The sequence below is a fragment of the Cyprinus carpio genome, chromosome B17 (genome assembly GCF_018340385.1).
Source record: "Cyprinus carpio isolate SPL01 chromosome B17, ASM1834038v1, whole genome shotgun sequence".
NCBI classification, from domain to species: Eukaryota; Metazoa; Chordata; class Actinopteri; order Cypriniformes; family Cyprinidae; genus Cyprinus; species Cyprinus carpio.
In genome coordinates this window covers 17,915,299-17,931,495 of record NC_056613.1, presented here as the reverse complement: position 1 = coordinate 17,931,495, position 16,197 = coordinate 17,915,299, and the positions used below count along the sequence as shown (strand labels likewise).

Sequence of the window (16,197 nt, the reverse complement as noted above, 5' to 3'; positions counted from 1 at the left end):
ATGCTTTTATGATGTGATTTATTGCTTTAATATGTTTCCACTCAGGCATGTGAGAGTAGGGTTTTATGGTGTAGACGAGACTCCATCTAACAGCTGCTGATAACACCTCACCTCTGTGTCTCACCGTTATAAATTATCATCTTGAGACTGTGTGTGGTGGTTGTTGCCAAATGAAAGTAGAACCAGGAGAGATTGTGTTGTGTGTGAGAGAGAGAGAGCATGAGCTGCCCTCATCACGGGTCACTGGAGCTCTTGTCTGTCTTATTAGAGTTGAATAGTGTAAACGTATATTTATAGAAGGGCTACTGTAGCGTGAGTCCTTGAAAAGCACAGTATCAGATTATGCTCTCTAGCAAAGACAGTATAGGGAAAGAGATGGATTTCTTGTAGATTTTCTGTGTATATTTATTTAAAATGTGTTTTTGAATGAAATAATTAATCGTTCATCTTTTGAACACAAATTAAGATATTTTTGATGAAATCTGAGAGATTTCTGACCCTTCAAAGTCAACAAGGGAACTACCACGTTCAAGGTCTGGAAAGGTAGTAAGGACATTGTAAAATAGTCCATGTAAGCAAATTGTTGAATAAAGTTGTTATTTTTGTTTACTTTAGTGCACAAAAAGTATTGTCGTAGCTCCATGACATTATGGTTGAATCATTGATGTCACATGGACTGTTTTAACAAAGTCTTTACTACCTTTCTGGGCCTTTAAGGTGGTAGTTGCGTTGCTGTCTATGCAGGGTCAGAAAGCTCTCGGATTTCAGCAAAAATATCTTAAATTGTGTTACGAAGATGAATGAAGGTCTTATGGGTTTGGAACGACATGAGGGTGAGCAATTAATGACAGAATTTTCATTTTTGGGTGAACTATCCCTTTAAAATCCTGACCAGTGTAGTTTAAATCTCTCTCTCTAAAAAGTCGCATGACCAATTTACTTGTACATGAACTTTTTCCACCCTCTCTCAGTGTCCCTTTTAACAAACTGTTTTTGCTGCTGTACCTTTAAGAACTCTGTATGTAACTGACCTCGGTTATTCCGCTTATACTACGGTTACAACAACTCAAGACATCGAACAGATGATATATTTAAAGGGATTCGTCCGGTTTTTTTTCTTATATTTCTATTTTGTTTTGGTTTATTTTTTTGGTTTTTCTTCAGTTACCTCTTTTGCTGGTTCCAAAACGTCATTTTAAAGCTGGTAATGGAGGGTTGAGCCATTGATAGCATTCTACTGCAGTTATTACTAAAGTTATTAGAAAGAGAGCGAGAGAGAGAGAGAGCTTGTGTGAATTAGGCTACAGTACCTCTATGGGTCCCTCAACAGTGTTCTGCAGCAGCGTCACTAAACAGCGCTGTTATTACCTCGCTAGTGAGAAATGTCATGTATATTGAGTGATTTTTTGTGTGGTACCTCTATGGGTCCCTCAACAGTTGTTGTTGTTGTTTTTGATAGTCCCTGTTATTACCTCGCTAGTGAGAAATGTCATGCAAAGTGATATGGAACTGTAATGCGGTCAGGAGAGTTGCCTGGAACTATGTTCGGCGTGCGTTTTCCAGAAAATAATTGCACACCTCAGAACGTTCGTCAGCCAATCAGATTCAAGCATTCAACGGTCCCGTAGTATAAGTCTCAATAGCTTTGTTTCCATGCAAAGTTGAGAATTTAACTTATGCGCAAAATTGGAATATCACATAAAACATTACGAATAGTAATGTAATTAAGCGCATGGAGGAATCCCATTTTTTCCATCTCCCATTATTTGCATTAACTCTTTCACACAAGTCAAAAACCACATTAAGCGAAAAATGTCATTTCCATCTCTTATTTCTGATGCTATACTTCAAAATGCGCATAAAAACAGGGTGATGGAAACATAGCTAATGACAGCTTAGGCAACATCTGAGTTTTTGCACATGCATTAAAACAGTACCAGTGTTGAGATGTCCTACCCCATCATAAAATGATACCACAGAGCCCCTTTTCACGTACTGTTGTGTATGCATGTTAGCGTTATAATTTACATCCATTACCTTGCAATTCATTATCACTGAACAGGTTGAAAGAGAACATCAACTATATTGTTTTGCGATTGTGGGTAATATTAGCTGAAAAAAAAAGCATTCAAGGATGCACAATTTCAAAATCCACTTACAATTCCATTTTTAGTATAATTAAATTTGGTATGCATAAGTTCCCTTTAAGTGAACTGACTGACCCACTACCATTCTTCCTCACAGTCCATCTCCCAACTGTACAATGTTGCCTTTACAACCAGAAAACAGCCTACACATAATCATCCTACAGAGCGCTGGAACAGAAGAAGGTCTTCATAGTGTACACAGTGCTACACATAGCCCTGATGAAGGGCCTCGTGTTGAGACGGAGCAGGCACTGCCTCTGAATACTACTGTATGTGTGGGACTGTAGACATGTTAAACAAGCTTTGTTAGAGGTAAAGACAGAAACTAGAATGCCAAGAATTTGCCCACTGTTGCTTAGTGAGGAATCGGGGGACTTGGTTATTTTAGTCTGACATACCAAACATTGTGCAGCTGTGTGCAACTGATAGTGGGAGAAAATTCAAGGGCTTTTGCCTCACACTGAGGCCCTGCTGAAATTCAGTGAGTCTTTGATAAGTTTTAGTGGCTGTTATCTTCCTTTTGATGGTTAATATGCTGAATAAAAGAGTCATCCTTATCGGATTGTGGGAGGAAGTTCATAAGCCGAGTTGAAATTATGGCTTGAGTCTGATAGTGTTGTTCTAACATGCCGCTTTAGGCAGTGATGGTACAGAGCAGCCTTGATCACTCTCTCTCTCCACTTATAAGTTTGTTGTAGTATGCAAATAGCCTGCATGAATTATCATGTATAATATCAGGTATCAAATGTGGAGGTTTCCTGCAAAGTGGTGGCTCAGGTGATTTTACTATTGGTGGCGTCTCTTGATAAATGTTTGTGGGGATAATTAACATTTCTTCTTGCATTTTAAATTAACCAAAAAGTAAAAAACAAGAGAGAGAGAATACACTAATGAAATTATTTTTTTTAATATAAATAATTTTTTATTTGACTAGTTTTGCTGTTTTTTTGTCTTTTGATGAATTCAAGTAAACTGTAAAAAATACATACATAAATAAATAATTGAAATATTTGTATATTTTGATATTTAGTGAATTTGATTCTTGCTGCATATTGCATGCATGTATATACTGTACACTGATTAATGCTCATTTACAAAAATAATATGTAATACTTTTACTTTCATGAATAACAATTGTTTTTTCATGTGACCCTATTATTAATTGAGTTACTGACATCAAATTATAATCTCATGAATAACATTAACTTTTATTTTGCGAATTTTAATCTATAAAATGACTTTTTTGTTTGGACGGCAAAAGGTAAGTCAAGAAAGACATGTTAAAATTACTTTGGGTTTATTTGTCATACAGGAAATGGAAAGTCAGGTTCAGTGCAATGCATTGTGGGATACAGTATTTCAGACAGTGTGGTTTTTTGTTTAATGTATACTTCATTTTGCATACATGGCATTTGCATAGTCACCACATTTTAAAATATTTGCATAGTTTACTGCTGAAATGGAGTAGTATGTGGTATTTTGTACCAAACAGTCTTTTTTTGTTTTCCATTCAATGTTTTTAAGTGTTCCCCTCTTCTGCATTCTTCTCCATAGATACTGCTTTGTGGTTACGCTGGGATATCTCAGTTTCTGCCAGGTTACAAGAGTCTATGTATTTGACTACGGCATGTACTCAGCAGACTTCACTGGGTAAGTTATTTTGCACTGGAATCAACATCTTTTCCAAGAAAACTAAAACTAAATGAAAATGATTTTGCCGACTGGAATAAAAATGAAAGAAAAACTGTGAAAAGCAGGCAAAAATAAAATACATTTTAATTGTTATACTATTACACAATTACTGTTTTTGCAGTATTTTGATCAAATAAATGCAGCCTTGGTGAGCATTAGAGAGCCTTAGAAAAAAAAAAAAAAACATAACATTAAATATAAAACCAAAACTGAATAAATTTAATAAAACTAGAAAACACTGAATATACTAAAACTGAAACAAAACTAAAAATGATATAGTGAAAACTACCAAAACCAAGCTAAATTCAAAGGACAAATTGAAAATATGACAGAAAACTAACCTAAAAATTCATAATTGTATTAAGTATTGGGGTTTTAAGTTAATTTCCTTATCTATGCCTCATAAAGCCTCGTACTTGAACCTCAGAATATCTTATCACCAATAGATTAAACATAATTGAAGAAAAATCTGTGTACATATTCTTCTTTGCAGCAAACTCAGAACTAAAATATGCATGCATTCAGCTTTATTCTTTAGAAATATATGTTAACTACAGCCAAGGGCAAGTATATAAGCGCTAGTTTTACCATACAGTAAGATCAAAGCCGATCAGTATCATAGCTCAACCTTCAAGCAAGAGCTACGCCAAGGTGAACTTGACTGTTTAGAAACTGTGTGGAGATTTGGTCAGTGCAATTGTATAAATAATAAATGTTGAAGAGCTGGGTTTGATAGAAGTAGAAGCTCTTACGCACATGTGAAGCCAACAGACTCAGTATCAGGTTTGAACAGGATCTCCCTCACATACCCACAATTTTCTTTTTCCTTTTCTCCTTCCAGGCCCATGATGGTCATCACACAGAAGATCACAAGTTTGGCCTTTGAGATTCATGATGGTATGTAACAGTTTTATTAATCCAATTCTCATATTCTTCTCTTTATTAAGTTTTCATGGCGGTACAGCCTGAGTAATGAATGATATTATAAAACTGGCATGATTTCTACCTGAAATCTTTCTAGAGCTCCATTGTTTCTGTCTGTGCCCATGTTAGAGGCTCTAGGAATTACATAAGGGCTGTTAAACCCTGCTGCTACACCACGTCCTTGTATGCCATTGATTTATACCACTGCTGGCGCTGCACTCCAGTGAGTGGGCCAGAGTAGTTTGGGCTGCCAGCTAGATGTTACACTTCATAGACCACACTTACCACATCCAACGCACTATACCGCTTATTAATCTGTTTAATAAGAAACTAATTGTGCTGCAACTGCACATCAGTTTTGGATGATCTGGATCATTGATAAAGGAGAATGACGGTCATTTCAAGATTAATGGACATCCCTTCAACTGAGTATGTGTGTGTGTTAAATGGACAGTTTACCTAAAATAAAAATTTCTGTCATTATTTTGACACACCATATTGGAATATACACTACCATTAAAAAATATATGTTTTTTTTAATTATTACTTTTATTCAGCAAGGACACATTGATTTCATAAGAAGTAACAGTAAAGATATTTATAATGTTACAAAAAGTTTAAATTTCAATTAAATGCTCTATTGATCTTTACATTCATCAGAGAATCCTGAAATCATTTGAAAAATAAATATTAGAATGATTTCTGAAGAATCATGTGGCACTGAGAAATGATGAATAGAGATGAATGAGAGAATAAATAACATTTTAAAATATAACAACATAAAAAGTTATTTTCAATTATAATATTATGATTTCTGAAGAATCATGTGTAAATTATATAAATAATATAATATATATATATATATATATATATTATATATATATATATATATGTTGTTGTATACATATTTATATATAAGCCGAATTTTACAGTATATATATTTTTTTTTTTTTTTTTACCATGGGTGTGTTATATAATATATATATAATATAACCACTGAAGCCACATATATATATATATATGCGTATATATGAGTGTGTATATATATGCATATTGTTTTATGGTAATGAAATGTGGTTTGCTTCATGCAAGGGGGGTGTGTAAAAAAACCGAAGTATTTTAGGACCTCGTTTTAATTTTTATATGTATATATATGTGTATATATATGTGTATATATATGTGACCTTTTGACCTTTTGACCTTGACATGCCCTGGACATATTTTATTTTGTTTTTTTGTGAAGAGAGAAGCTCAGACTTTTAGTAGTTTGGAATGACAAGAGGAGCTTATATTGACAGATTTTTCATTTTTGGGTGAAGTATCCCTTTAAGCACAAAGGAACGAGCATCAGAGGAAATGTGATGGCAGGAACCCAAGAGAAACCACTCTGGTTTTATCAATGACTGGAAAATCTCCCATATAAACACGGCAACTGATAAGCAAAACTAGATTGCACACCATTGCACCGCATAGTTTTTAGTTACTTAGTCAACCAAAGAGCTAATCGCAGTGATATGTGACCGAGTCACTTTTAGAGTCAAACAGAAGTAGCATCACAGTCACCACATTTCCTTTAACAGGGTTTAAGGGAAGATTAAGAGAGCACATCCCGTTTCTCTGAAGCGATAGCTCACAGAACAGCTGGCCCAAACTGCAGCCCAGCACTTTTGAGCTGCCTCCGCATGACTTGCCGTTAGCTCTGCATGCCCTGCGCTATTGCAGACAACGCACAACATATTAATCCACATGTTTTAATGAAGTTTTGTAATAGCTGCCTCCCTCCACCACTTTATGGAGAACTAAATTCAGACTGAATATGTGGCACTCTGATGCTCTGGCAAACGACGCAGGCTAAGGCCTAAAGTATACTTCGGTTTTTATGCATACAGTCTGCGTACAATGTGCATGAAGCAAATTTCATTACCAGAACAGTATGCGAGTACTGTATGTGCACCACTCAATTTTTGAACGCACATGCGCTTTGAATTTGTTTTGCACTAATCAGTTGCCCCACAACTGTTGTTTCACACAAGAAAACAAAACTATATATATTACCACTTTTATTATATTTTTGTTAAATGCTAGAGATAATACAGATGGGACAGGAAATTGAGGTATGGAGTACTGCAGTGATTAATTTTTAAAAAAAAAATTTTAAGGTTTTGTTTTGGAAGATCTGTAACCACCAAAAGTTTATGATTCTTACAAGTTTTGTTCATCCTGATGATCTTTGCATATGAACACAACTTTTATTAAATTTGAAGCCTTAACACAATCATCAGAAGTAAAAAGCCAAACGTAACCATGGTCACATGACTGCAGTGTCATCGTGTTTACCACAGACCTTGTTTCAGGCATGTACCCAAAGGTGGAAGTGTTAAAACGCTAGCAAATCTCCTTGTTTTGGCCTATAAAAATATGCTTTGTACAGCTGGGGTTACAACCCAGGTTTCATTCAAATCTGGGTCTCTCACATTAGCACCATGTCTCAATATGTCTGACATGTGGTTGTTTTGGTTATTAATACTGTATTTCAGTGGGATCATGTAGGACCTGAGAGTGCTGCCTGGTGAACAAATATAATGAAGTGATGTTGATGTTGTTACATTTGCTGAAGGAAGAAGAGTGGGACTGTGTCTGTGTGTACATGCTGCTGTGGGTTATGCATTTCCCAGCAGCCATTAAAGCCTGCAGAAGCTGATAGGGTGACTAATCTAGTTGTCAGTGCACTGACAGAGATGAATGAAGAATGGCTTGATCCGTTTTCTTCACTAACCCCACAGACTTAATGCTCCAGACTGGAGCCGAAGCAGCTCAGTGCTGCAGAACACGATCGCACAGTCAACAGTCTGTCTGTCTGTCTGTCTAACAATCTATCTGTCTGTCTGTCTATCTATCAGTTTGAGGTTGGTAGATTATTATTAATTTTATTATTTTTGAAAGAAGTCTCTCATGCCTACCTAGGGTTCATTTATTCGATAAAGTACAATTAAAATGGTAAAATTGTGATGTTTTAATTTGTTTTATATTTATTTTTTTTTTTGTTTATTTTTTATTTTGTAATTTATTCCTGTGATGGCAAAGCTGAATTTTCAGCATCATTATTCCAGTCTTCAGTGTCACATGATCCTTCAGAAATCATTCTAATATACTAATTTCAAGAAACATTTGTTATTATTAGCTATGTTGAAAACCGCTACATAATTATTTATTTATTTATTTATTTTTGTGGACACTGATGCATGTTTTTCAGGATTATCTCATAAGAACAGCATTTATTTAAAAATTGATTTTTGTTTTGCATTTATTGACAATTTATATTCCAATCAATGTAACGTGTCCTTGCTGTATATACTGTAAGTATTACTTTCTTTCAAAAGAAATATTACACCAGACCTTTAAATGGTAGGTGGTATAGAGAGAGAGACAGACAGACCAAGTATTTATTTACTACATGTATTTATTAATTACTTTCTTATTATTTGCATTTATCATGGGTGCTAATAATTGAAATGTATACATTTTTCACTAAGCCTATATAATTAAACTTTGAAAACGCTAAATGCGTAAGCACAGATGTGTGATACTGTTTGTGTTTGTACTCGATGTATCCTGCATCACGTGGGCTTCATTCACACACATTTGCTGTATCAGAGTGTAGCTGCTGTGTGTGCAGGGTAGTGTGAATGACAGAAGGCCACTGGCCTCAGACTCCACTACACGTGCTGCAGTTAGTGCTGCTGCTTCATAATCAAACAGAACAGCATCTATTTCTCAACTTCGGGACGGGTTTCTAGATGACAGTGTTTTGTGGGAGTGTGTCTGATGAGTTCGGGCCTGTCTTTGTGTGTTTTTCCCATAGGGTTGATGAAGAGGGAGGAGCACCTAAAGCCCAGTCAGAAGTATCTTGCTGTCAGGTATGTGTGAAAGGTATGTTTGTGGTTGGGATGAGATCACTCATTTACTTTCTGTGTCTTTTGAAAGAAAATCAACTACAAAGATAAAGTTCCTCTCACTGATCAGATGTAGAGTGCACAGCATGCGTTCTTTAATAACAATCATTTTGAGCATAATATTACTCTGCAGTGCTCAAACAAAGCAGGATACCACTTGCAGACTCAAATCATTCACAATCAGGCTCTGAAGGCTGTTGCCAAGCAACTGAACATTCCCGCCGTATCACGTGAGCCACAGGAAGTCATCAGGATTCTGAGGTTTCGGAAGTCACACCCTGCAGTTAGTAAGAGCAGTTTTGAATAATGATAGTACCGTGGTCCTGTGGTCACAGAGTGTTAAGCAATATGTCAACATTTACATAATGGAGGAGTTGCATTCTTGTTCAAACATGACGTAATGTCAGATTTGATCATTGCTCAAGTGCTGGTTACATATGCCGCAAACTCTTTTCATTTCAAATTCCTGTTATCCTAGTGTAAATCTTGTATATAGGATTGTATTTAACCACTGGACTAACTACTGTAATGGTGCTCAGCTGTTTTAAGAGAAAAAGTGTAACTTTACGAGTAACAAGTAAAGCATGGGGAAATTTGACTTGACTGTTCTTGAGAAATGAGATTGATTCTCATTCCAGTGATCTATCTATCTATCTATCTATCTATCTATCTATCTATCTATCTATCTATCTATCTATCTATCTATCTATCTATCTATCTATCTATCTATCTATCTGTCTATCTGTCTATCTGTCTGTCTGTCTGTCTGTCTAGAAATAGCTATTTTATTTCTATTAATAAAATATAGTAAATTTAGTTATATTAACGTTATTTATTTATCAATCATATTTTTATTTGTTATATGTAATATGTACAAATATATTTTTATAAATAACTTCAGCAGCATTAATGTTGTTTTAGGTATATTTTGGTACTTTGGCCTTGATAAACTATTTAATGGCCATACTGAAGTGATTTATAACATTCTCTGCTTTCTTAAATACTGAAAAACATTTCTACAGTAATATTTTATTACATGTAAATTGTCCTTTTTCATCATTATTTCTTTTACAGAGCAAATCAGGTTTTGGCACTTGATATTGGGTGTGCCTTGTTTTTTTTAAATCAGACATTTCTTTAAAACTTAAATCATTTATTTGATGACTTGTTCTGTCCTTGTGTTTGCTGTACAGGAAGATGCCCAGTCTGCTGGAGTATCTGAGTTATAACTGTAACTTTATGGGGATCTTGGCCGGCCCGACCTGCTCCTATAATGATTACGTAGCCTTTATAGAAGGCCGATGCTATGAGCCCAAGCACCTGGAGTCAAACGGCAAAGAGAATGGGAAATTCAAGCAGAGTGACCCTTCACCTAAGGTAGTGTGATTACACTGCTCTCTTGCTCCCTCTGGTGACCGTATTACATGGATTATATACTTTACATACTTGTACAAGAAGATGATACTGACACACACTGAAAAAAAAAAAACACACACACAACACATATTATTGTTGTAAGTGTGTGATGTGTTTTTTTGTTATAGAGATTTTTATTGTTGTTGAAGATTTTTTTTTTTTAAAAAGTTTTAATTTATTTTTATTAAGTACTGACGCGAAAAAACAACTTCAACTAAAATATTAACCTATTTTCAACAACAATAATAAAAAGCACAATTATAATTAAACATGAATAATATTTGATAGTAATTGGGCACCAAATCAGAATATTAGAATGATTTCTAAAGGATCATGTTACAGTAATGATGCTGAAAATTCAGCTTTGCCATCATATCATAAATTATCATTTAAAATATTTTTAATTTTTTTTTTTTTATACATTTTTTATACAATCTGTTTTTAGCCCCTTACCCCTTTAATAATAATTTTGCCTTTTTTATTTATTACAGAGCCAAAACAAACCCCAAGTTATGCATGAAAAACTGAACCAAATGAGTAGTGGATGTTTAGTAAATGTGGAAAGCAATCATAAACTAAACAAAGAACATGTGAATGTGGATACATGGGAAAGTAATGACCACTTTAGGACTGGTTTTGCCAGGTGAAAACCTGATTTTAGAACCAGTTTTGCAGACCTTTCAAAGGAAATGCTTTTTGAGGGAGGAAAACAACACTACTTTCGGTGGACATGAGAGACAATGAGAAGCACTCAGAAGACTTTAGATTTAAACTCAACTGAACTTAATTGTATGCTACAAACTTCCTTATTGCATTATCAGTTTTTTGTCATTTGAATGAATGAAAACCTCTATGGCCAGGAGCTCATATTTCTCAGGCTTGCTGAGTGGAGAGTTTGTTTTGAGTGTAGCTCTGGTGATCAACATGCTTTTATATGCATTTCCTCCTCAGGAGTTTCACAGTGGTCTCACTTTAATGGACTCCAGCAACATTTTAACCCAAGTAAACCAGTAAAAGCTGCAGACCTCATTAAATATTGTCAGTGATGTATGTGTTTCATCCTCAACAGACAAACATAAACAAAAGTGTTTGTTGAATCCCCTCACTCCGATGTTTCACAAGAGCCTGAGGAGGTTGCGTTCATAAATTAATTTTCCTGTCACACAGAGTCATTGCTGTATTTACCATCCAGCTCTTTCTGCCCCTCAGTGATTTGATGAAAGGAAAGTAAAATGAGCTTTAAGATACTGATACATAATGAGACTGATATTCATAGACACTTAAAAAAAGATACACTACTAACATACACTACTGTTGAAATTATTAAACATATTCACTGCAGTTCAAAAGTTTAGGATCAGTAAGATTTTTAAGGTTTTTTTTTTTTTTTTTTTTTTTTTTTTTTTTTTTAATGGAGTCTCTTAAGCTCATCAAGGCTGTATTTGATCAAAAATACAGAAAAACTGTAATATTTTCTTCAGCCATTACTCCAGTCTTCAGTGTCACATGATCCTTCAGAGATCATTATAATATGCTGATTTATTATCTTTTTTAGATTTTTTTTGAAAACCTGTGTTACTTTTTTATTTGATTCTTTGAATAAAAAGTTTAAAAGAATAGCATTTATTCAAAATTGAATCGTTTTCTAACAATAGAAGTCTTTACTGTCTTTATCCATTTAACAGTTCCTTGCCGAATAAAAGTCTTAATTTCTTAAAAATAAATAAATTTACTGACCCCAAATTTTTGAATAGTGTGTATTGTAACACAAAATAAAAATTTGGAATAAACACTGTTCTTTTTAACTTTTGATTTATCAAAGAATCCTGGAAAAAGTATCAAAGGTTCCAAAAAAATACTAAGGCCCTGTTTACACTAGTGCGTTTTAAATTTTAAAACGGCGTTTCAAAATGGAAACGATCCTCGTCTACACTGGCGTTTCAGAAACGATCTCCGTTTACACTACACAACCTAAAACGCATATTCATGCAGGTTCAGCCATAGATATGAATAGGTAGAGTCCCTTTTATTTCAATCGCGGACGCATCTACATGCTTGGAGCGATCGAATGGAGAATCTACCTATACATCTATGGGTACAACAATGCGCATGATGTTATTGTTTACACAGTCGTCAAGGATACACAGAGCGAATGTAGGCAGCGATGCCATCGCTTTCAAAAGTCTCTGTTTTGGTCCGGTTACTGAAACACAACCCCAGAGTTTTCAGACTAAAACAGGTTCTGCAGCGTTCTCAAATGTCTCCATTTTCGAGGGTGCCATCGGTAAACGAAAGGCTTAACCATAGCAAAAGTTATGCGTTTTAAAACGAAAACGCACTAGTGTAAACGGGGCCTAGTAGCACAACAGTTTCCAACATTGATTTCTGAAGGATCACGTGACACTGAAAATTCACAGGAATAAATTATATTTTAGAAGTATATTAAAAAAGAAACATTATTTTAAATTGCAATAATATTTCACAGAATTAGTTTTTTCTGTATTTTAATCAAATAAATGCAACCTTGATGAAACTTCTTGAAGCTCAACAGTTTTTCTTTTTGAAAATTAGTGTTTTATTTATTTGTATTTTTTTTTAAGACACTTTCATAAGTTCTATTGCTCTAACTCTGAAATGGTGTGTGTTGTTCTTATAGAGGGATGTGATCCAGAAAGTGTGCACGTGTGCTCTGTCACTAATGGTTTATTTGGTGATCTACGCTGCCTGCCCTACGGAGCGGGTCATCGACGACACCTTTATGGCCTCTAACCCTTTCTACATCCAGGTCTTGTACCTCTACATCTCCATGTTGGCTTTACGCCCCAAATACTACTTTGTATGGACGTTAGGTGAGTCAAACAGATGGGCAATGTGTATTAAATTATACATATATAGACTTTATCAAAACGTGCAGTACACAACAGAGCACACTGAAGGAAATGTGTTGAACTACTGAAGAATAATCTCATTCCTGACACATTAAGTATTCAAAATACCATGACATATTTGCGTAAAATTGAATAAAAAATGCATAATAACCATTTTATTACCGCTCAGTCAATAAAACACTCAGGTCATGTTACAACAATATTTTTAATATATTTATTATTGCATAATGCATGCTTTTTCACATAATAACAAAAATACAGTATATGCTTTGCCACATAATAGTAAGCACAGAACATTTTAAAAAATGCAATACTGCCCTCTTGTGTTCTTAAAAGGCATTTTTTCTGACTTGTTGCCTAGTTGGTTATTATTAGTATTATTTTTTTTGTCATAGTGAATCAAATAATGCATCAGTCACTTTGTGATAGTGTTTCCACTAGATTCTTTCACTCTTTCACAGCTGATGCCATCAACAATGCAGCTGGTTTTGGGTTTAATGGCTATAACACAGATGGCACCCCCAAATGGGACAGAATATCAAATTTAAGAATACTCAATATTGAGGTAAGTCACAGACAAAATCCGAGTTTGTTTTCTCACTCCACCTAAACCCTAATATATCGTCTTTTCTCTTCATGTCCTAAACAGTTTGCCACCAGCTTCAAGATGTTCTTGGATAACTGGAACATTCAGACGGCACTTTGGTTGAAAAGGTGAATGCTTGAAATAAACAGAATAATCTTCCTGAAATCTCAGAAACAATGTGAGCTTTGTTGCTGTTCTCTGCAGAGTGTGTTATGAGCGCTGCCCGTACAATCCGACTGCGGCCACATTCCTCCTCTCAGCCATCTGGCACGGAGCTTACCCAGGGTATTACCTGACCTTCATCACAGGCATTGTTGTAACAATGGCAGCACGGGCAGTGAGTATTCTTTACACGAGATGGGCTGTCAAAACCAGATTTAATTCAGATTTATATCACAAAGCACCTGAAGAAGTGTTATCTTCTATAGCACATCTACTGGGAGCAGTTCTGATGGAAAAATACTTACATTCATACTGTAGAAAGAATTGGACATTGGTTTTCTCTAATGATAAATCAGAGGCATGCAGGGATCGAAAAAAAGACTATTTGCGCTCAGTCGAGGTTATTATTCATCTAGTCGTGTGCTGCATAATACCGTTATTCCTCTGTCGCATGGTAATGATCAAGGCCTCTCCAACTAAAGAGAAAAGTAGGTCACTTAGTTGCAGTAGTCCTTCTTAAAATGCTACTCCGAATGTAAACTATTCAGCCCACGGCATTGTCTGCATGAGGCACTGTTGCTTCCAGAGCCGTTTCACTTATTCAAACCCAAGTAAGAATTTCCAAATCCACAATGTGACTTCTTAAATATAAATATAATACAAATGACTGCACTTACTGAGGATTCAAAGATCAGAATTTGGATATTATGAATAATATGTCACATGAACACTGTAATCTACTGTCATAACCTGACTAAACCAATATTCCAGATTTTAAAAAATCCGAATAGTTGGAGTTGGTAAGAATTTTGAATGGTTTGGAAAAATTTAGAAAATGCTCACCCAGGCTGCATTTATCTGATCAAAAATACAGTAAACACATCAATATTGTGAAATATTATTACAAATTCAAATAAATATTTTCCATTTTAATATATTTCCATTTATTCCATTTTATAATTTGTTATTTTATGACACAGCTGAATTTTTGGCATTCTATACTCCAGTCTGTAGTGTAATGCAGATGTTGCTTAATAAAAGTATGGATGCAAAGCAAAAAGCAAAGCAAAGCAAAAAGCAAAACAAAGCAAACTTTTCAAGGCTACTGAATGGCTGTTTAGTATTAACAAGAATGCTCTTCCATATAAATTATTGTTATAATTCAGTTGTTATTATAATAAACCTTATTAATCTGAAAATGTAGGCAATTTATTTAAAATATGTTATACAATTTCCTCTCTTTCAGGTAAGACACAATGTGAGGCAACACTTCCTGGGCTCCGCCACGCTCAAGCTCATCTATGACATGATCACGTGGTTCAGCACACAGATGGCCATTTGTTACACTGTTGTGCCATTTGTACTGCTGGCAGTGGGGCCTTCACTAAAGTTTTATAGGTCAGTAATGCGTTTGCATTAATATGTGAGAATTCCAGGGCAGGTCCTAATGTCTCTGACTCCAGCCGTTACAGATTCACCTCCACTGACTGACGATCAATATACAACAGGCTCCTCCAGATTGTTTATGAGTGAGCTCCGGTGATAAAACCTTAATAAAGAAGTGAAACGCATAAAGAGCAGGTCAGAAAGTCATTGTAAACCCACCTGCACCACTGAGCTGTTGCTGAGAGTTCTTAGCGGAAGACGTGTAGCTGAGAGGCTGATTTTATCTCCGCTCGCCACAGTCTCGCTTCATTCATTAGACGGCTTTACAGGCCCGAGTCTGGTGACACTTTATGAGCTGGCAGAGGACCATTTACTTCACAGCTTCTGCTGAGATAAAAGAAATCTATGATGGTCATTTGTTGGAGCAGTGCTGTTAAATGAGTCTGCCTGAAGAACACATAAAGCATTTTCATTAAAGAGAGAGAGTTAGGCAGGGAGATTGAAGGCTGTGGGAGCTCAGCCCAGGAGAGAGTAAATTATGTTCAGGTGAAGAGAACCTCAGTATATCTCAGTGAGAACAACACTGTGTTGGAAAGATATGGAGAGATGGCTGAATGGATAAAGATCTCAGAACCCCAAAACATAGATTTTGAATTAATACTGTACTCACAAATGTTTTCAAATTTATAAAACAAATCTTTTTAATGTATTATTATACTATATTATATGTGACCCTGGACCACAAAACCAGTCATAAGTAGCACTTGTACAGTATATTTGTAGCAATACCCAAAAATACATTTTATGGGTCAAAATTATAATTTTTTTAATGCCAAAAAACATTAGGATGTTGAGTAAAGATCATGTTTCATAAAGATATTTTGTAAATTTCCTACCATAAATATATCCCAACTTTAAATGTGATTTTCTCAATATTTAGATTTTTTTTTTGCACCCTCAGATTCCAGATTTTCAAATAGTTGTATCTCGGCCAAATATTGTCCTATAATAACAAACCATACATCAATGGAAAGCTTGAAAAA

General features: G+C 35.1%; 1 protein-coding gene across 1 annotated transcript in view; it reads left to right on the top strand.

Moving 5' to 3' along the window:
- LOC109106849 (lysophospholipid acyltransferase 2-like) overlaps positions 1 to 16,197 on the top strand; it is a 46,669-nt gene that overhangs the window by 26,107 nt on the left and 4,365 nt on the right. The window contains exons 4-12 of the mRNA XM_042742613.1: positions 3,702 to 3,797; positions 4,681 to 4,736; positions 8,626 to 8,680; positions 9,910 to 10,093; positions 12,789 to 12,981; positions 13,482 to 13,585; positions 13,670 to 13,734; positions 13,811 to 13,943; positions 15,015 to 15,166. Of these exons, the coding sequence (XP_042598547.1) occupies positions 3,702 to 3,797; positions 4,681 to 4,736; positions 8,626 to 8,680; positions 9,910 to 10,093; positions 12,789 to 12,981; positions 13,482 to 13,585; positions 13,670 to 13,734; positions 13,811 to 13,943; positions 15,015 to 15,166 (1,038 nt within the window). The remainder of the gene's footprint in view (positions 1 to 3,701; positions 3,798 to 4,680; positions 4,737 to 8,625; positions 8,681 to 9,909; positions 10,094 to 12,788; positions 12,982 to 13,481; positions 13,586 to 13,669; positions 13,735 to 13,810; positions 13,944 to 15,014; positions 15,167 to 16,197) is intronic.